Source organism: Fukomys damarensis, unplaced genomic scaffold (genome assembly GCF_012274545.1).
Source record: "Fukomys damarensis isolate Sample0158 unplaced genomic scaffold, DMR_v1.0_HiC HiC_scaffold_34, whole genome shotgun sequence".
Lineage (NCBI taxonomy): Eukaryota > Metazoa > Chordata > Mammalia > Rodentia > Bathyergidae > Fukomys > Fukomys damarensis.
This window is the reverse complement of record NW_022900946.1, coordinates 7,367,046-7,389,274: the sequence shown is the minus strand read 5'-3', so window position 1 is coordinate 7,389,274 and position 22,229 is coordinate 7,367,046. Positions and strand designations below refer to the sequence as shown.

At 50.1% G+C, this 22,229-nt stretch overlaps 1 protein-coding gene across 8 annotated transcripts in view; it reads left to right on the top strand.

Moving 5' to 3' along the window:
• The window catches only part of Myh11 (myosin heavy chain 11), a 123,632-nt gene that overhangs the window by 40,478 nt on the left and 60,925 nt on the right, over positions 1-22,229 (top strand). For all 8 annotated transcript variants that reach the window (XM_019205498.1, XM_010610776.3, XM_010610777.3 and 5 more), the window contains 2 exons: positions 5,703-5,859; positions 21,914-21,941. In XM_019205498.1, coding sequence (XP_019061043.1) covers positions 5,703-5,859; positions 21,914-21,941 — 185 coding nt within the window. The remainder of the gene's footprint in view (positions 1-5,702; positions 5,860-21,913; positions 21,942-22,229) is intronic.

The following is a 22,229-nucleotide window of genomic DNA, read 5'->3' as shown; positions in this document are numbered from 1 at the left end:
CGCTCCCACTTCCCCTACTCTTTTAGCCCTTTTCTTCCTATTTCACAGTATCAATTATACATTTTGATCCTTATTTGCACTTTTAGCTTTTCACACCAGAGCAGCTATTCTGTATTTATACATGTGTGACATTAATTTCACCTAAGAGTATGGCCTCAATGTTCATCCATTTAGCTATAAATGTCTCTAGTTTCTCATTCTTGATGGCTGAGTAGTACTCCATTTTATTTTAAAAACTACATCTTCTTAATCCAGTCTCCAGATGATGGGCGATTAGACTGTTGCCAAGTTTTAGCTATTACAAACTGTGCCACTATGAACATGTATGAGCATATATCACTGTGGTATGATTCTTTTAATTCTTTTGAGAAGATACCCAGCAGGGGAATACCTGGGTCAAATGGAACCTCTAATCCTAGTTGTTTGAGGTATCTCCATATGGATTTCCACAGTGGTTGCACCAGTCTGCACTCCCACCAGCAATGCAGAAGAAGGGTTCCTTTCTCCCCTCAACCCAGCATTTGTTATGGGTTGATTTCTTGATAGCAGCCATTCTTTCTGGGATGAGATGGAATCTCAGTGTTGTTTTCAGCTGCATCTCTCAAATGTCCAGTGGTGTTGAACATTTAGTCATATGTTTATTTGGTACTTTTCCTTCTTTGAGAAATGTCTGTTCATTTCAGATGCCCATTTTTGAGTTGAGTCTTTACATTTGGGGGTGTGTGACTCTTTTGAGTTCTTTATATGTATGCACCAGCGTGACAACTCGAGTCAATTGTATGTATCAAAGTAAAAGAAATCTCCACTTCTGCACTGGTGTAAAAGCAGAGGCCCTGCCAATGCCGGCCACAGGGTTAGATGTAACAGCCTGCCTGTTACATGGGGTCTGTGGATGCTGCTTTTCCTCAGGCCCCACACTTCCTATCATCTCTGAGGCCCTGGGGCTGAGTGCTAATAGCCCCTGATCTCCATACCTATTTCCGTCACTGACATAGCCCCCTTCACACCTGTGCACCTGCTTGGCCCCCATGGGCAGTGGGTGGAACCTTTCACCCTGTGCGAGGCCTCTGTGCTTGGGAACATGGTTCAGGGTGAGTGAGGAGAACTCTGCTCTACACAGGGCCCCTGGCCCAAGTCCCCAACCCACAGATCCCAGAGGATATTTTTCCAATACTTATTCCACTTCCTAAAGCCCAGGTGGTCTAGAAAGGTCTTCTAGCTATCAGGGGAGGTTTTCTCACTCTGAAGGTCTAGCCTAGAGATCCAAGCCTTTTCCAGAAGAAGCATCCACTCAGGGATGCCAGAGCACAGGTGTCCTTGGTGCCAGTCACTGCCCTGGCCCTGCAGGGGCAAAGAAAAATCAGGTGGAGGCCACCCCTTGCCCTTCAGATCTTTTAAGCCATCATAGTTTCAAAGAACCTCAACAATACAAGGGATATCTGTACAAGAAGATACTTACAAATCGGTGTATGTTATAAAAAGGCCACCCCCTCCCTCTCATACCTGGAGAAGTGTGATTAACAGAATCATGGATGCTTATAGACATGTACAACGCATGTCACAAGAATGTGTGTGTGTGTGCAGCTTGCTCTTTTCACTTAAAAATGTATTGTGACCTTTTCTGTGTCTGCTCATAAGTGTTTGTGTACTCAGATCTAAGATACCTGGTGGTGGTTTTTGTTTGTTTGTTTGCTCTACCGTGTACTGAACCCAGAGCCTTCTTAGCCCTTGTAAAAAAATTTTTTTATTTTGAGATGGGGACTTGCTAAGTTGCTAGGTGGCTCAAGCTGGGCTTGTGCTTGGGATGTTTCTGTCTCAGCCTCCCAGAGTGCTGGGATTACAGGCAGCACCACCATGCATGGCTAAAGCATCTCTTTGAACAGTTAATAAATGCCAACGTTAAATGCAATCATAAATAAGGGCATATTTCTCTCCTATTCCTTAACCTCCCACTTTCCCTCTTTAGACAAACTGTGGCCTTAGTTTCTTGCATGAACTCCAGCAATATTTTCTATATGCAGATGTAAAGCCCTTCTCTCTTCCCTCACACTATTCCCACAGGCCAGACACTGTTGTGTGTTTTGCTTTTTGCGATTAGTTGTGTGCTTTAATGTTCTGGAACTGCTGTGCTTTTTTGTTTTTTTGAGACAGGTTCTCATTATGTAGTTGAGACTGACCTGGAACTCACTATGTAGCCCAGGCTGGTCTTGAACTCACGGTGATCCTCCTGCCTCAGCCTCCGAGTGCTGGGATTACAGGCGTGTGCCACCACTCCCGGCTGTGTTTCTCTGTTGGTATGTTTGGGATATATAATAAATACATTCATCTTGGGGAGTTGGTACATGACTATATCACAACTTGATCATTGTACTCTCCCTGCCCCCCTCCCCATGTCTCCTTCCTTACGTCCCCTTCCCATAGCTCAGCCATGAGCAGCCTACATTTCCATCAACAGATGAGTGGGTAACATGTGTATGCATGCGGTGAGGTACCACTCAGCCGTAAAGAAGGATAGCTTTGAATCATTTGTAGGAAAGTGGATGGATCTTGAAGCCATAATACTAAGTGAAATAAATCAGACAAGTTAAATGCTGCATGGTTTCTTAACAGGCTCGCTGTACTCTCTAACAACAGCACAGTCTTCCATAATAATTAAGTCCATCTAGGGCCAGCGATTTAGTTCAGCAGCACCGTGCCTGCCTTGCAAGCACAGGACCTGAGTTCGATCCCCAGTACCTAAATAAGTAAATAAAATAATTGAGTCCATCCCTTCCTGATGGGCATTCAGGTTGTCTCTGGTCTTCTTGCTGTTAGAATCGGGGCTGAAGCAGAAGCACTGTGCCCCTAGGACAGACACTTGGAGCTGTGGCCTTGCGAACAAGGCTTGGTTATGCAGAGCAGGCCCTCAGGGCTTGTAGGTGCCAGACAGAGCTGAGAACCCTCAGACTCTGTGCTTCCAGCCGAGTTTCCTGCACCTCCTCTCCCTGCTTCTCATTTTTCCCTGAGGTTTTGGGAGCAGCCCCAAGCTCTGGGTTCTGTGGCTGACCATATAAAGTGTCAGGGAACAGTGAGGGCTGCTTCCTAATACGGTCATGAGAAGGAAATCCTGTGTATGAGGCTGGGACCTGCTGGTGGCACGGGGCCCACGAGATGCTGGCTAGGACCCAGGAAGTAGGGATTTGAGCCACCGAAGTTGACCATCGGGAAAGAGGGGCTCTTGTTTAGCTGGGTGCTGGAGTGGCTGAGCTGGAGCCCAGACAGAGGAGAGATGCCTGGGAAGACGGGGGAGGGCACATTGGAGTTCCACATGGGTTCTTGTCCCCATGAGACAAAGGGCCCGGGAGTGGTCACTAAGGCTGACCAAGCACCTGCTACGCATGCACTGCACGGTGCTAACTGCTTTCCAAGTGTGTTACTCCACAGCAAACCCCTGGATAGGATGCCCCCACACTCTGTCCTGCTGATGCGGATAACTGAGGCTCAGAGAGGGCCCCAGCAGGAGGAGCAGAGGGAGGGTTCAAATCCAAGTTCCCTGTACCCGTTCTGAGCCTTTAACTGGTGTGGCCTGAAGGGACAGCGGCCCTGCGCCGTGCGAGCCATCGCTGTGGGGCACTTGCTCTTCGGGACACAGGTGAACAGCACACTGCCAACCTGAGCAAGAGTCCCCTGAGCACCTACTGTGTACAGCGCCGGGCCTGGGCTGCAGATATGCAGGCAGGCTGTCTCTACAGTCCTCGGCGTCCGTGCTGCAAGCGTGTAATTAGCACCTCCTGTATGCCAAGGCCCATGCCGGACTAGAGAGGACAGTGGGGCGGAGCGCACCCCTGCAGCACCTTTGTCAGGCTGGGGGGTTCAGACCCCTGCTGACCTCTGCAGGAGCCTCTGCCCTCTTGCCTTTGCCTTTCCAATCCTTGCAGCGGCAGCATCACCCAGCTGCTTGCAGTTAACTTCCTGCACCCCACGTCTGTTTTCCTGCCCCTGCACCCCTCCAGTAAACACCTCCTCGTCCCGTAAGCTTCGGCACCAGAGCAGCGCCCCCAGAAGCTTGCTGACCTCCACGGCCGACCACCACCACGTGGCTTAGGCACTTCTCTGCCTTACACAAGCCCCTGTTTTCATGACTGACTATTTAAGTGCCTGGGTCTCCCCCTTCTGCTTGGTAAACTCTGTGAGGGCAACGGCCATCCTTGGTTTATCTTCAACCTCCAATACAGACGTGGTATACAGTGGGTGCTCAGTCCATGGTTGCTGGATGTTTAAACAGGCCCTGTGTCCGACCTGGGAGACTGTTCCCCTCCTCCCGTTGTACCAAGGAAGGGTTCCCTTCCTCCACTGCACCGCTGCTGTCACACACCACTGCCCCCCACCCAGGAGGCTGCGCCTGGGAGGACTTTCCACACTCACCTTCCCAGCCCTTGACCAGAAGCCGGGAGGCAGGGCCTTTCTGGCTTTGGTGTCCTCTGCTATAGTCTCAGCACCCTGGCTGCAGTGTCTGGGAAGTACAGAGTGAATGTGCGTGTACGCTGCTCAACTTACTGCTGGAGGGCGGGCAGAGGCTGGGGAGCTCGGTGGACACGCTCATGGCAGGAGAGGTCAAGCTGGGTGTCCTGCCACCAGGGTCTCGCTTGGCGGCTTCCTCGAGTCCCTGAGCCTCTCTATTGTTAGGTTTGCCTCCAGTGTGACCCCGAGAGGGACTCTCTGCTCCTTCTCCTTTGGTCCCTCTCAAAATACACGCAACCCGGTACCCACCACTCTACACAGCGTAGAGAACACAATCCAGTGGCATTTAGTGCATTCACCACCCTGCAACGATCACCTCCACAACTCCAGGGAATTTGTTCAAGTGTGCAGTGCTGGGGTGGAGCCTAGGGCCTCACAGATTCTAGCAGACAAGTGCTCTTCCTGGGCCACACCTTCGGCCCCAGGATCCTGTCACAATCCCCGAAGGAAACCCCTACCTTCAGCAAGCAGCCCTCACGGTCCACTTTCCCCAGCCCCTGGGAGCCCCGAGTCTCTGTTTTCTTTCTTGCAGTTTCCTGTTCTGCACACTCAGGCTGAGGCAGGGGGATCACAAGTTCAAGCTCAGCATGGGTGACTTAGCGAGACCCTGTCTCAGAATAGAAAAATCAAACTGGGCTGGGGGTGAAGCTCAGCGTGAAGGCCCTGGTTTCAATCCCCAGAGCTGTGGAAAGCAAACAAACAAATCATGCAATACCTGGACTTTTGCACATGGTGTCTTTCGTTGGCACCTGCTCTGGAGGACCTTCGTAGCACAACCTGTGCCAGTCCTTGGTTCCTTTGGTAGCAAAGCTGCATTGATCCTATTCCACATCAGGGTCGCTATCACGGGTCAGCTAAGAGGATTCAGGAAGATGTTGTGCAGTGCTCCACTCAAGGGAGGGTGCCCAGGGAGCGTTCATGAAAGGGGGCTGCTACTTAAGTCCCCAAGCCTCAGACAGCTGTGGATTGGAGCTGCTATTTGAGACTAGAACCCGTAAAATCAGCCAGTGGTAAACTACAACACAGGCACCCTCCACACAGTCTTGCCCTTGTTCCTTTCCGCCTGCACTCAGAATACCCATGATGCCAAGGGGCTCCCACTAAGCCTCAGTTTCCCTGTCCCCACGGTGAGAGTCTTGAGCGACTCTGTTGATGGCCTTGTTCCTGCCGAGGTCCGGAATTCAGCTCTTTTCTGTCCGCAGACCTACTCCGGCCTCTTCTGCGTGGTGGTCAACCCCTACAAGCACCTGCCCATCTACTCGGAGAAGATCGTGGACATGTACAAGGGCAAGAAGAGGCACGAGATGCCGCCCCACATCTACGCCATCGCCGACACGGCCTACAGGAGCATGCTGCAGGGTGAGTGGGGCTGGGGTGTGGGCTCCCCCCGGCCCCTCCCGTCTCATCGCCTGCAGCGCTCGCCAGGAATGTGGAGCTTGGCAGGCGGAGCTGGGGGACAGGAGAGCTGTGACTGAAAAAGGAAAAAAGCAAAAGGCCAACATGTGTGTTTGCCACCCGGGAGGGTGAGGGGAGCAGGCGGCTTGGGCAAATTCGGGCATGGGCCATGCTGTTCCCTCCAGCCACCCGGGGCCCTGGCCAGGACGGCTGGCTGCAGAGGGAGAGGATGGGGACGGCCCTGGGGCTGGGCCAAGAAGATCCTCGTCTGCGCCTACCTGCCTCTCACTTCCTGCCTTTTCTCTCTGGCCTCAGTTTCCTCATCTGTAAAAGGGGATGACAGTCTTTGTCGTGTAGCTTTTTGTAAAGCTTGCTTGCGCCGGCTTCTCCGAACTTGAGAGTTCTGCACCTCATCTTCGTGTTTATTATGTAGTACAGGTTGAGCAGCCTTTATTGGAAAAGCTTGGGACGCAAAGTGTTTCAGGTTTTGGATGTTTTCCGATTTTGTAATATTTACGGATATACAATGAGACACCTTGAGCAGGGGACCCAGGCCTAGACACAAACTTCATTTGTGTCCCATATACACCTTATTTCACAAAGATAACTTTATACAATATTTTCAACAACTTTGTGCCCAAAACAAAGCTTCACGGTGTGGAATTTTCCACGGTGGCCTCATGTCTGTGCTCCAAATTATCCAGAGGTTTGGGTTCTCAGTTTAGGGATGCTCAGCCGTATTCCTGCTATTATTAGTAGACTTTTTATTGAAGTGAGACAGTAGATACAGACAGCGGAGTGTATACAGTGCGCCAAAGAGTCCGGTTCGAAGTTAATTGTTGCTATGGCTGCAGTGGGGGAGCCTTACCCAGTCCCGGAAGTGAAACGTTTCTAGAGAGCAGCTTCTTGCCTCTGCCCTGCCGACACCTCTTCCCCGCCCACCGGAAGCAGCTGCTCTTGTGACTTCTGTCACCGTCACCTTGTTCTTGTACCTCTTATAAATGGCGCCTTTGTATTTATTTACTTCATATTTTCCTCAGAAGCTTCTTCCCCTCCCCATTTTACTTCCAACTGAGCAAAGCGCAGCAGCATACCACGTGATGAAGAGAAGAAATTTTATACTTGGCTCCCTCTGTCCAGAGCCCAGCTCTGCCCGTCACGAGCTGCTGGGCCTCTCTAGGCTGCCCTTTCCACCTCTGTGAAAGAGGATTGCAATTAACTGAGAGCTGCCTCCCCAGGCGGGTGTGAGAATGAAGTGGTGCACTGCATGTGAAGTCCTCAGGGTGGTGTCTGGGACTTAGTGAGAACTCACAGAGTACAAACTAATACAGGTTGAGCACCCTTAATTCAGAATTCCAAAATCCAAACTGCTCCAAGATCTGAAAATTGTCAACATCAACACAGTGCCATAAATGGAAAAATCCTATCCCATAGAACTTTATCTCACGCCCAAATTACTTAAAACATTGTATGCGTTACCTTCAGGCTATGTGTATAAGGTTTATATAAGGCAAATGTGTTTAGCTTTTAGACTTGGATCTCATTCCCAAGATGCCTCATTATATGTATGCAAATGCTGCAAAATCTGAAGGAAAAAAAACCCCTGGAAATCTGAAAGACTTTTGGTCCCAAGCATTTTCGGTAAAGAATCTCCACCTGTAATACATAAATTCATGCTTATGCATATTAAAATAAAGGATGTTCAGCCTGTAACGCACAAACACCATGGTAACACAGAGCATGTTGCTTGTTGACATATGCTTGTTACTGTGTCTGGACCCTCAGTTGGTACAAACCAGTGCCCAGAGCCAGGTGACTGTGGGCTGGAAACCTTACACCCCTCTACGTGAGGGACCTGTGGGAATACAGGGATCTGCATTGGGAACTGGGAAGATCCCTGTGCTGGAAGGGCAGGAATCCAAGTGTGCTCAGAAGATGCCACCCCCAAGGTAGAGGGGCCCAGATGGACAAAGTGAGCCTGGCCTGGGGGTAGAACTGGTCACTCCAGACGTGGAGCTGCCATTGCCTCCAAAGACCAGCAGGGGGAGCGATGCAAGACCAACCTCCGAGAGGTGGGTCTCCGAGGGGCATGGGCTTTGCTGTATTATTCTGTCTGTGGTCTCGCTGGATGAAAGAGTGTTTCAAAAGAGGTTGACACACCTCTTTGGGAAGCTGGACATTGAAATTATGGTATTTCTATCAGTTGGCATGGTTTTTGGTTGCAAGAAACATAGCTAACTAAAGTGGTTTGGACAATAGCTTATTACTTTATGTAGCAAAGTCTTGAGGTTGATGGTTTCAGGGTTAATTAGTTCAGCAGCTCAAACTCAGGCTTCTTTGGGATTTTTCTTGGTTTCTTCCTCGTGGTAACAAGATGGTAGCTACAAATCTAAACATCACATTTTTATGTAATAATATCAAAAGCATGAAAGAAGTAGAGTGTTAGGCTCTTTTCCTCTGTCTCTTCTGTAAATCAGGGAAGAACTTGGTCACTTGCCAACCCTACACCAATCACCAGGAGAGGGGATGTTCAGGATTTGTTTGGATTATTTCTGGATTTTTTCTGGAGCTAAAGGAAGTCCCACTACGTACACTTTATCTGAATGTCAGAATGAAATAAAATGGTGTGAGCAAAGGAGAGGGGGGAGTGACAGGTGGGTAAGCATTGCTACAGTACTCTGAAAATATATCTGTAACTTTAAAAATGTTTCATGTTAGCCATATATGGTAACAAATACCTGAAATCTCAGCACTCTGGAGGCTGAGGCAGGAGGAGTTTGCAGATTGAGCCCTGCCTGGGCAAGGAAGCAATTTAGTGAGACCTTGTCTCAAAACAAAAACACGAAAAGCCTGGGCATGTAGCTCGGTGTGAAGCTATGGGCGTAATGGCCGTGACTGGAAAAAAGTCCTTATATGCTCAATACAGAAAAATGTAAACCTCTATTTAAGCAAAGGGGCCCCCACATTGTCACGCTATGATTTGCCTGATCTGATCACCAGCAGGGATGCGTTGATCTACAGCTTAAGCTTCACCAGCTCATTGGAATGGCGGGGAACTATCTGAAATAACTGGGGAAAAGATGACTTTAAACAGGGACCAAAGTCTCCCTATCTGGGTGGTAGGGAGGCAGAGGGATAAAGAGGTTTGGCCAGGCCTGGAAACAGTGCATTATGAAAACAGGTGGGTTTCATTTTCTTTTTTTTTTTCTTTCTTTCTTTTTTTGGTATGGGGTATCGAACTCAGGACCTCAAATTCGCAAGGGAGGCTCAGTGCTGCTGAGCTAAATCCCCAGCCCTGGATTTCCTTTTCTTACATATGTGAGGGATTGGGTCAAACTGCAAACACAGTAGATGCTAATTCTTAGGTTGAGTATAAAATTAACTGTGGGTTGATTTTTTTCTTTTTTTTGCTTGACTTTTTTTTTAGACCAAGCCATTTGCAAGAGTGTGAGCCCCCTCTCCACCTTGTTCTTGGCCTCAGCCATGCAGGTTTTGAGGGTCCTTCTTGCTGATCTTGAAGGGAAGTTTTCCTGAGGGCTTCTGTTACTTCTAGGGTGCTGAGCACAGTTTCCCCAAAGTACCTCTTATCATTTATGATGATTCTTTGATATACTCAGTTGTGAACTGATGATGGCTCTTTCAGCTCCTGCTGCTGCTGCTTCTGTTTCTTTCTCCTTCTCCTCTTGCTCTTCCTCTTCGTTTTCCTCCTCTTCCTCTCCTTCTACTGAGGATTGAATCCAAGGCCATCACACTGAGCTACATTTTGAGCCTTTTCTTATTTTTAATTTAGTTTAATTTTTTTGGTACTGAGGATCGAACTTAGGACCTCATGTTTACCAGGCAGGCACTATGCCACTGAGCTAAATCCCCAGCCCCTGAGCCCTCTTTTAAATTTTGAAATAGGATCTCACTAAATCTCTAAGTTGCCCAGGCTGGGCTGGAACTTACGATCCTCCTGCCCCAGCTTCCCAGAAGGCTGACTTTACAGGTTTGACCACCATACCTGGCTTCACCTGACTCTCTCTTTGTGGCCTTTCCAATGGCACTGACTCTGGGAAATGCTGTGCCTCCTTTCACAGAGCTGCATGTAGCCACGTGCTGCATCATGATGGTGGATTTTGACTCCAGTGGTCCACAGCTGGAGCCAGTAATGGTGGTGGCCATGGCATAGCCCAGAGAAGGAGATTCAGAGGGTCGATTTCCCACATCATCAGTGCAAGGGGAAAGACTCGGGTGACTTTTGCCTTCCTGGATAACTCCTTACTTGGGACAAGGTTATACTCAATGGTGGGGACCTTGTATGAATGCATTTCATTCCTCCTGGCCTCTGTGTGCAGATGCAAGATTATATAGTCAGCTCTAGAAATGCTCAGAGAGGCCAGGGATGTGGCTCAATGGTGCCATGCCTGCCTGGAAAGCACAAGGTCCTGAGTTCAATTCCCAGTACTGAAAAACCAAATTTTTTAAAATAAAATAAAAGTACGCATAATTGTTCAGTGGGCCTTTCCCAAAGCCCCACAAGCAAGCACATCCAGAGAAGAGATGCTATGTATTTAATTTAAATATCAATCACCTGAGACATATTCATTCATTTTGGCTTTACCTTGTGCTTTCCATTGACAACAGGAACTCGAAACAAACAAACAAAAACTAGCTAGGTACAGTGTTGTACACCTGTAATCCTAGTGTTCTTGGAGGCTGAGGCAGGAGGATCATAAGTTCAAGCCCAGGGCCGGGGATTTAGCTCAGTGGCGCTGTACCTGCCTCCCAAGCATGAGGTCCTGAGTGCAATCCATAGTACTAAGAAAAAAAAGAAAAAGAAAAAGAAAAAAAAAAACAAGCCCAGTTTGGGTTGATTTCGTGAGACCATGTTTCAAAATAAATAAAAAGGGAGGGGACATAGTTCAGTGTAAAGACTCTGACCCAGTCTGTGACTACATCAGTGCATGTTGCTGTCCCGGTATTAAATCATTTGGCCCAGAGCACACTGACCTTTACTGCCTTGCTGAAGAGGCCTGGCTGTATCCTCCTGTCCTAAGTGGGACAAGATGGGATGTGAAAAGGTAGGGTTGGGGAGGCATGGGTAACACACATGTGCTGAATGAGCACGATGCATTTAGTTATGTTACTTGGGCACTAAGTTCCCGAGGACCCACAAACTCCCTGACACCCTTAACCTGCACGCTGATCTGCGGTGAGCCTGTGGGAAGACATAGCTCACGATACCCCATCCTCCCAAACAGGAAGTCAAGTCCCCTGAGGGAAGGGAGCAAGGGAAATAAGCATTTAGAACTGCATCTTACACATGCATGTATATAAATTAGGTCAGGTTTTCGCTTAGATTTCCCCATCCTTTTTGTTTGTTTTTGGAAAGAAACTTTTCCCTTCCACTCTTCTACATTAGATCCTAGTTGGCTTCTTCTGAGACAATCAGGGTTTATAGTTTATTAAGTCTTTATTAGGGATCTTTTTTTTTGCTCTGACTGAACAGCTGAATTCAAACAACTTAAAGGAAGACGTGTTCCTTTCAGCTCACGGTTTCAGAGGTTCAGTCCATGGTCAGCTGGCTCCATTGCTTTTAGCCTCTGGTGAGGCAGAAACATCATGGCAGAAGGACGTGGCTGGGGAAATCTGCTCTCCTTGTGGCTTCTAAAAAGCACAGAAAGGGCTGGGGATTTGCCTCAGTGGTTCTGCCACCTGCCTCACAAGTGCAAGGGCCCAAGTTTGATCCCCAGTACCAAAAAAATAAAATACAAAATAAAAAGCACAGAAAGAAGAGAACCAGGGACAGGAACATACCCTTCCAAGTTACGCCTCCAGTGACCTATTTCCTCCAGCCAGTTTCTAGCTCCTAAGAGCATATTTAACTATGGGTTCATCAATGATGTCAATCTCTTCTTAATATGCCCACGCATGTATAGGGCACCATATACTGATTGTTTTTCCTCCTTGAAAATGAGCTGTCTCTCCTGGAGCCTTTTTACCTGCCCCTTGCCCTCTCTGAGGACCCCCTCTGTCATCTGAGATCTTTATCCTTGAAATTCCCCTCCTGTTCTCATAGTGAATTCCTTGCTTTCTGGTTAGCGTATCTTCCTCTTCCTTGGTTTACTTTTCTGTTTAAATGGCACCTTCTCTAGTACCCTCTCAAGAAAGGATGGATGTGATCCTGACGTATGAAGATCTTGCATGTCTAAAAGATAGATGCTTTTTTAATACTTACAGGATAATTTAGCTGGGTTTCAAATTTTAGGCAAGAAATTATTTTCTTTTAGAGTTTTCAAGGCATTGCTTTATTGCCTTCTATCTTCAGTTTTATTTTTGAGGCAATAAAACATAGGAGGTTGAGGCAGGAGGATCAAAAGTTTGAGCCAAGCCTGGGCAACTTAGCAAGACCCTATTCTACAATTTTTTTTAAAATTTTTTTCAATAAGCTAGGCATATAGCTTAGTGTGAAGACACTGGGGTTCAATCCCCAGTACTGGGATGGGGGGAGCCAAAACAAAACCTTAATGTGCTCTCAATCCTTTGTGTGTGACCAGTCTGAAGTTTTCTCCTTCGGTCACAGTTGGACTCTTCTTTCTCTCTCTCTTTATAACCTGTAGGTCTCTCTTCCTCTATTGTTGTAGAGACTTAGTGGACACTTAATTATAAACTCGTCCTCTGATGTTCTCCCACATCTTCTCCAAGCAGCTTATCTTGGTGATGGTGGGTTGATCTTACATATTCAGGGCTTTTACAGAACGAGGTTAAGTCCTTTAAATTTTTTTGGGGGTACCGGGGATTGAACTCGGGTCCTTGCGCTTGCAAGGCAGGCCACTGAACGGCTGAACTAAATCCCCGGCCCTAAGTCCTTTAAAATTAAATCCCCAAGCCATATGGTGCCTGTATACAACATCCCAAATAAAAACAACCTTAAATTACAAAGTAAGGAGAGCCAACAGAGGTTTTGCTTTTCTCATAATGTTTACCCGGATGGTTCTTCCTTGATAGTAAATAGCAAGTTTTCTCTTCGCATGTGTACCCTGACTTCACATGTGTGACATGCTGGGAGACCCAGCGCTGGGCCCAGGCATTCTTAACCCCCTTGATAGCTGGGGAAATTGGCATCAGATAAGAAGAGGAATTGCACACGGTCAGGTAAAGTCAGAGCAGAAGGTGGACTTGGTGTATCCAGCGACTAAGCCTTGTGGGGTCCGCAGCAGCTCTGAGCTCCTGCAGCTCCTCACCTCCAGCCCCCTGTCCCATGGGAGGTTGTTCCTGCAGGTCCCACTTCTAGCATTTCTGGGTGTTGAAGGCTCAGAGCTGGGGCAGCTGCCGGTCAGGTCAGTGAGTTAACACTAGGATAAGCACTGAGGCTTCCAGACAAGGCCCTCTGGCTGCTCTTCTGCGGTCCCCTGCGGGGCTCCCTGGGGTTGGGGAGGGGCGGTGTGCAAGGCAGATAAGATTCCATGAGGCCTGCTGATCCTGGGATGTGTGCAGCTGGCCCTGCTTCACAGGAAGTGTGCTGTCCTCACCTCGTTAGTCACTCTCTGAGTACAGTCAGCCAGTCCCCAGTGATAGACTAGAGAAACCGAGGCCCATACACCAGTGATTTGGCCCCAGGCCCCAGAACCAAAGCTGGGGGCACCACCTCCCGCCACTCTGGCAACATTTTCTCTTCCCTCTGATGCAGCGTGGCAGGTGAGTGGAACACAGGTGAGGAAACTGAGGCCCCCAAAGGCTCAGGGCCGAGCTTAGGCTGCAGGTCTGAATCTGTCCAGGGTGCTATAAAAAAGCGCCACAGACTAGGTGGCTTCTAGACAACAGAAATTTATTTCCCACCATTCCAGAGGCTGGGAAGGCCAAGATCAAGGTGCCCAGCAGGTTTGGTGTCTGGAGAGGGCCCATTTCCCGATTCACAGATGCTGTGTCCTTGTGGTAGAAGCAGTGAATGAGCTCCCTCGGGCCTTACCTGGAGGGACCCGAGTCCTATTTGTGACCTAATGGCCTTCCCACCTCTAGTACCATCACCTTCAGGGGGAGAATTCCAGCATGTAAATTTGGGGAAGACACAGACATGCGGACCCCAGCGTCTTATAATAGGAGTTGAATGTGGCCTTAAACCCCGCCTCCCAATTCGGTGTCACCATCGTCCATAAACACTTCCCTGGATCACTATTTTAAAGCAGGCGGATGGTGAGAATGATAACAAAGATGGTGCTACCAGCAATTCTTAAGCTCAGAGACATGTTGGAGGCAACTAAGCTCTTTCTGAATCTAGACTCATGAGATAATTTTGGGGCCCTTGAAAGCTCTGGATTTTTTCTGTGTTCCTGGCAAAGAAATAGGTCCTGAGAGGCGAAGGTGGTTTCCCAAGGATGTGGGGCTGGAAGTGATTCCAAGCTATCTTGCTCCACAGTGTTCCTAGAAACACCCCTCCAGGAAGAGGTGCGGTGGCTCTGCCTGTCCACGCCAGGACATTCTGCAATGGCTCCCTGACTTGGGTGGAGCTGACCATCATAGCGAGTCTGGCCAATGGCTCAGTCTTGAGGTGCTGGGAGTAGCTGCACTTGTCTTGGCTCAGGTTGCTAAAGCAAATGACCTTAAGTTGGATGACTTATACACAACAGACAGCAGAATGCATTGCTCACAGCTCTGGGCACTGGGAAATCCAAGACCATCCATGGTTGGGCTCTGGTAAGGCCCCCTTTCCTAACAGATGATGGGATTTCTACCTGTGTCCTCCCATGGTGGAAGGGGCTAGGGGGCTCTGCGGAGTCTCATCTAGAAGGCCACTAATCCTGTTTGGGAGGGTACCCTTCCTCACCTACTCACCTTCTGAAGACTTCACCTTCTAACATTGTCACTTTCATGATTAGGTTTCCCATGCATGTTAAATCATAGCACTGCTCCGATTTATCGTGGAAACTTCACATTCTTTGGTACTATGGCATCTTTACAGGAACAGGAGGGAGCAAAGGAGAATTAATTAAAAACCAGTAAACACTGAGTTGAATAGGCAGACATATTTAACAGTGCGGCTTTGGGACAATCCAGCCGATACCTGGCAGCGCGTCCCTGATGGAATCTGATGAAAATATATCCTCCTAGCCTCAGAGGTGACCTGGCTCCCTCCCCTTGTTCACTCAGTAGTGTCCATTGAGGACCCACTGTGTGCCTGGCACTGACTGAAACACCATCTAGTGGAGGAATACTAACCTCATCATCTTACAAATACGAGATCAAAATATATGGTGACTGTTTAAATTTGAGAGTGTGTGTGTGTGTGTGTGTGTGTGTGTGTGTGTTTTGTTTTTTGTTTTTGGTACCGCGGATCAAACTTGGGACCTTGCCCTTGCGAGGCACATGGCAGAACCACTGAGCTAAATCCCTGACCCTAATTTTTTAAAAAATGTATTATAGAAAAAGAGAGATTACCACTAGTTCCCCTCATAATACTCCCTCTCACTTTAACCACACTCATCCCATCATTGTTGCCACTTTCTGAAGTAGTTCTGGAAATCTTCTTTCATGAGTGTCTTTAGGTGGCATGATCAAAAATATGGTGAGTGTGGCAGCCAAGTACCATCCAATGGAGAAGCAGGCTCATAAAAATATGACAGCGTGTCCTTATCCACCTTAGTCACTGGATCTGGCATCTAATGACTCCTGGCTCTTCTGCAAAGTAAAAATGGCCATGAAAGATCAGTGTTTTTGATCAATTCAGGACCTTGAGGCAGCCACAATAGTACAACTGAAGACACTCACAAAAAAGGACTTCAGAAAGCGGCAGGAACTACAGGATTGTATGTTTGACACTAGCAGGAGTATTTTGAAGGAGATTAATGGCAATGTGTTTTTTACCATAAAATTTTTAAAAAATTAAACATTCATCATATGTTTTGATCACATCTCATGCCTGTGCTGCTGAAGGTGGTCCAGGGAGCTGGGAGGTGGGCCCATGGGGCTGAGCTTGGCTAAGGCTGAGGGGAGGCTTCTTGTGGAGAGGACAAGGGAACTGAAGTAGGGGATCCATGAGCAGGGGTTGGAGGAGGAAGGAGGAAGTGCACAGAAGGGTGGGAGCTGGGCCCCCTGCTCTTCCTGTACCCCAGCCCCTCAACTGGCCAGTTGTACTTAGAAAAGGCCAGGGCTCTTGTGGGTTGGAGAAAGCTTCTGGGGTCCCTCTTCCTACCCAAGTCTGCCAGGGGATAAGAAGGAGACTGGGTAGACAAGGACCTGACCTTTAGGGAGTGGTGCAGGCCCCAGCTCTGGCCCTGCCATTGCCCTGTGCCTCAGTCTCCCCCTTTGCCTCAGAAGGAGGATAGCTGTGGCTGCTCTGGTGTTGCATGAGTTAATTTAAACAGTGCCTGGACATGGTGCCGGCAGGACAGGCTCCTCAGACCTGGCTGTCATATGCCTCATGCAGCTGTGAAGGGCACAGTGGGACCACTCCCACCCACCTGGAGAGGGTCTGAGCCCTGGCGTGTGGGGCACTAGATAGGGAGCCGCCTTCAACGCATGAGTGAGGCCCTGTCCTTCCATGTCCACTGACCCCAGTGTCAGGGACCCTGCAGGGATATGGGCTCAGCTCGCTTGCTCTCCCAGGCCCCACGGCAGCCTGGCACAAGAGGAAGGAGGGAGGCAGCGAGCCTGAGCCTGCTCTCAGCCCAGCTTGCTTTTCTCCTTTTATGGTTGGCCTTCGCCACTGCTGCCTTGCCGGAGACTGCCAGCCTTGCTTTGGATCGGCCCAAACAGCTGGGTCGGGACCTCCAGAGAGGCCTCGGCGACTGTGTCATCCTGGAGAGGGACCAGCAAAGCCCTTATCTCCTTGTGAACTCACCCCAGAGGCTGGCATGCCCAGGCCAGCCAGTCTGGAGAGAGGGAGAAGAGGAGGAGGGAGAGAAGACTGCTCCAGGATGGGGGCGGTGACCCCCAGCCCTGGCTCTGGGGAGAGGCACTCAGCCAGGGGGAGGCCAGGAAGTGTCCTGAGCCGCTGCAAACCTCCACTTGAGTCCCTGGTGGTGCCTACCTCTGCACCTGGGTCTTGGAGCCCTGCTGGGGCCAGGGACAGCTCCTGTTCCTGCAGCCTCGAAGGCTTCCTGTGGCCCTGGGGAGCACTGACTGAGGAGAGGACAAGTGGGTTTAATTAGGGAGCTTAACAGGATGCCCACGAGGCTGATGATGCTGCAGCCGGAAGGAGGGAAAGACACAGGACACATCTGATGCCCAGGCAGGCAGGAGCATGAGCGTCTCAGAGCAAGGAGCAAGGGGGGCAGTGCTGACGTCCGGCCTCCAGTGCCTGGCAGTGTGTAGGGGCCCAGGACTCCTTTGTTGAATGAATCCATCGTGTGACACAGGGAACATGCACTTACATGTTTCTTCCTTAGTTGCTTCTGAGAGGCAAACAACAGCCAATTTCCTCAGCACCCTCCAAAAAAGCCCGGAGAGGTAGACAGGTAGAGGTTAATCATGCAGAGGTTAACTGCTACAATAGGTAGACTCTTTGGACTGTGAGACCCAGGGCCATCACTATCACTAGTCTATGGGGCACCTTTATAGAACTTAATAAAGACACCGGTCTCTCAAAGTACTTTTTTCCTCCATCTGCTAGGGGAACAAATGTTATAATGAATACACAGATCTCCAGTGGACCATGTGAATAATTTTCCTAGAATTTTGCAGTGTACAATTTGTACCACTGTCCATGGCAGCCCTGCAGGTGAAGAATACAGTGGAAGGGCACCGGCGCCAGCTATAGAGTGGTATGGAATCAGAGAGGGTACGGTCATAAAAGAAGTGAAGTACTGATGACGTGCTGCAATGTGGGTGAACCCCAAAAACATGCTAAGTGAAAGAAGCCAGGCACAAAAGACCTCACATTCTCTGACTCCATTTATGGGAAGTGTGTAGAACAGGTAAATCCATAGAGACGGAAAGCAGACAGGCTGTTACCCAGGCCTAAAGGGGAGCAGGAAATGGGGTACCAGATTTTATTTGGGGACAACAAAATACTGTGCAGCTGGAAGGAGGTAGTATTTGTGTGGTGTTGCAAATGCACTAAATGCACTGTGTCAGTTACTTTGAGATTGTTAAGGCTGTGTGTGTGTGTGTGTGAATTTCACTTCTATGAAGAAGGAGCGGAAGGGGCAGGAGCAGGGCAGGAGCAGTGGCCTGTGCCCCTGTGCACCAGGGAAGCAGAGGCTCGGCAGGAGAGCTCAGCCCTGGCGTCAGGCGCAGCTGGCGCGGAAGGGCGCCAGGGCCTGGGGTGCAGCATTTCCAGTGCCCCTTCTGGTGCCCTGCTCTCACCCCCACCCGGCCCTGCTGCCTGCGACCAGCCCGGCTCTTCCCACGCTGTGTTCCCAGCACGGAGCCTGCCCCTCCCGGACCGGGACCTCTGACCCTGTAAATCCCTGGGCTCTGGGGGCTGCTGGGATCCCTGCCTCGCTCCGCTCCAGGACAGATGAGCCGATAGCCCTGGGTCCCGCCTCCGCGTTCCCAGCCAGCTTGGTGCAGCCGCGTGGGCGGCCCGGCCCCCCAGTCCTGCCCCTCTGCCAGCCCTGCCCCAATCCCCAGACTTGGTGCTCAGGGGTGATTTCCCCTCTAGGTGGGAAGGGAAGACACAGGTCTACATCCTTCAGTTCCAAAGTGAGCAACTGGATTGGGGGGCAGTGTAAGGGGGTACAGTGCCCTGTCTCCCGAGTGTGTGTGGGGTTTACAGTTAAGGAAGCACCAGCATGCACAGCTAAGTTATCTGAATGCAGTCGTGAAATCGAGGTGTTTGAAGTCATGCCGGCCCTGGGTTCGAGTCCCAGCCTACCGCTTCCTAGCTGGGTGAGTGATTATATTTGTTTCCTGTGGCTGCTATAACAAATGACCTCTAATTTGGTGCCTTTAAGACAATAGGAGTCCATTCTGTCAGTTTGGAAACCGGAAGTCTGAATTACAGGTGTTGACCAGATTGACTCTGGAGGAGGCTGTGAGGGCGAATCTGTCCTGTGTCCCCCTCCCTCACCCCATCCCAGGGCGGTGGCCCTGAGGTCCTTGAGGACGAATCACCCGGTCTCTGCCCCCTCTTCCCAAGACTTCTCCCCTCTGTCTCTCATCCCTCTCTCTTGCTGAAAAAGAAGCATCGCAGTCCCGGACGTAGGTCCTGCCCTAACCAAGAGACTGCACCTTCAAACCCCTGCTTCAGTTACGTCCCCAAGACCCTTATTCTGTGTAACAACACCTTCTGAGGTTCCTACTTGACACGTCCCTTGGGGGCCACGCTTCACCCCACTGCGTGACTTAGGCAAGTCACTCGTTCCTGAGCTTTGTTCTCCTTCCGTGCCAGGGTGAGCAGAGCCGGTGCCCACTCCAGGGGGCTGAGAGAGAAGAGAAGCAGTTCTGGGGGCCCAGGTGTAGTGAGGTCTCTGCCACCCATGGGAGGTTGGTGCAGCTGTTGTGTTTTCTTTTCTAAACTTAGGGTCACGCCGGTTTCATCAACAACGATGTTGGAGGTGAGTGTAGTGATGCTGGCCTGTGATCCCAGTGCTCTGGAGGCCAGGGCAGAGGGATCTCAAGTTTGAGTCCTACCTGGGCGACTTACTGGTGTAGCAAAACCCTGTCTAAACAAAATAAATGGGCTGGCAAATGAACAATGCTGGCTGCTTGACGGGCTGAGGGCCGAGTTGTATATTTTACATATTCATGGCACAAGCGAAACCAGAACAGAAGTAGATGAGGCCATAGTGGAGCTCCCTCCTGCCCTCACTGCCAGTCGTCTGTGCAGGGTCAGCCCCTGTGGGCAGCACCCCGAGTGGCTTTGCAGGTAGGGGGTCCACACCTTCAAATGGGTGACTTAGAATTTTCCACTTCACAGTGGTGCAGCCATGCAGGAGAACCTGTGCTTCAAATGTGGAATTCGGATCTTCTCCCAGCCACTAGCAGTCAGTCCGGACCTCCCTCAGGACCCTGGGCACGAGCAGTGACCTGCAGCTCCCAGGCAGTCCTCAAGGGAAACAGTTGATGCTGTCCAGCATGCTGTGTGGCTGAGCTGGGGTGCTGGGTAGGCTAGATGATTCAAACGATGTTTGATTTATGTCATTTTCAACTTGCAATGGGTCTATCAGGATGTAACCTTGTCGTGTCATCTTTCTATTTTTATTTTTATTTTTTGTGGTAGTGGGGATTTGACCTGGAAACTTTCACTGAGCTACATCCCTAGTGTTCTTCTGAGATTAGGATCTTGCTAAGTCACTAAGTTGCCCAGGCTGGGTTCTAACTTTCTGTCCTCCTGCCTTGGCCCCCAAACTGCTGGGATTACAGGCCTGTATCATGGTGCCTGACTTGTATCCCTCGTAAAACATGAGGCATGGTACTATTCCACTTGTCCCTTTATTTTTAATGTGTCTTAGAGATTATTCTATATCAGGCTGTAACAATCTACTTTCCTTTTCCTCCCTCCCTGCCTGAGTTTCTCCTTTCTTTTCATTTTTGTGACACAAAGGGTAGAACCCAGGGCCTGTGCAAGCTGGACGAGCACTCCACCACTGAGCTAGCTACCCCTGCTCCCTGCCTCATTCTTTTAAGTGGCTGACAAATGCATCATGGTGTGGCATAGAGGAATTCAAACACCAGGCCTGGTTATCCCTGCTTGTGAAGGGCTTGTTCCCAGTCTTTGTCTACTGCACAGACACCATGGCAGTGAACAACGTGCAGGTGTGTCTTGGGCACACAGATGGCATTTCTGATGCACCCCTGAGTGGGTATGGAGGGGCTGGGGAAATCCTTGCAGCAGCATAGGGATTTTAGGCCTGGCCAGCATTGGTGCAGCTCAAATGGAGGACAGAATCATGAGCTGATGGTAAAATCCGGTGCCCATGGAAGTTCTCACCCTTTGCCCCACCCAATCCTTGGGCCCTACTTCCTGCAGGGGCCACCCTAGGCCCTAGGTTCTACTCCTAGCACCACAAAAATAAAAAGAAAGGCAGGAACAAAGGGAAGAAGAGGGGAAAGCAAGGTAGATTGTTAAGGTGTGATTCAGAGCAATCTCTAAGATACATTAACCTAAAGATAAAGGGCTAGGTCACTCCTCCACCTCTCCATGGGGTCACTGCTGTCCTCTGTGCCCCGAGGGATAGACATGGCCCCCTTCATTCCTACCCTGCCTCCTGTCCATCCTTCATTCTTCCCTTTCTTTCTTCCATCCACCCATCTTCCCATGCATTATCTCCCATCCATGCTTTTATTCATCATCCCATCCTCTACCCTCCCATCCATCCATCTGTCCTCGTTCATTCAAAAAAACATAACTAAGCACCTAACACCTGCCAGGTGCTGGAGATGTGGTGTTAGAACGACCAGGGACGTCTCTGAAGTGTCCCTCTCAGCAGACACTGGCTGGGGTGCCTTAGAGAGGAAGAGGATTTATGGAGGAGCATCAGGGAGCTGGCAGATGGGGTGGGACGACTGGGGTGCCAGCCCCCCAAATGACATAATCTGGGGTTTCCTGGCCCCTGGGACAGGGGGTGAGGTACCGCAGGACTCTGTCTACCTGCTGGTTCACGACTTGACTGAGCTCAGAGTTTTGGGCCAGAGAGGCAGATCAGTGCCAGAGGCACATGCTTGTCTCTTCTGGGGACCAAGGGGGGCCCCCAAGACTGGATGTGACAGCAGCGAGGATATCCTGGCAACAGAGTATATGATTCTGCCTCCTGGAAGGAGAGGGAGGCTGCTGATGTCCACCACCACGTTAGACAAGGAGCTGCAGCCTGGAGAAGTGTGATGTTGGCCCGTGGGAGGGAATTCTGTCCGGACCCAAAGTCTTTGTCCTGTCCACGACCTAGTCTGGCAGGGGGAGGCTCTCTGGGACCCCAGAGTCGTCCAGGCTGATGTGCACAGCCTCTGCAGCTGCCCCCTGGCTTTGGTCCTGCCCCGTGCCTGCCCACTCTCGGTGGCCGAGTGCAGGGCTGAAGGATAAGAGGCCAGGGAGGGCAGCATCCAGATCCTTGGTGCAGAGCTCCCTTCAACTCACAGCTGTTTTCCTTTCTATTCGCAGATCGCGAGGACCAGTCTATTCTGTGCACGTAAGTGGAGCTGCTCTTCACCCTGTCTGTCTTGGGGCGAGAGCCAGTGTGTTCAGGGATCTGCGCGGGCGAGGAGCTTTGATTTGTTCACAGGTGCTCAAAGCGGATACTCACCGAACACCACAGTAGAAGTTCTCTGTCCGAAGCAGGCAGCCCTGAACTCTCACGCCTTGGGATCGCATTTGGTGTTGAAATCTGAGCCTGCTTTCTCCCCTTATAAGTGCTTTGCTAGCCTTCCTCCAGAATGCTCCTCACTGCAATCTCCCAGGGTGGGAAAGACAGACTCAC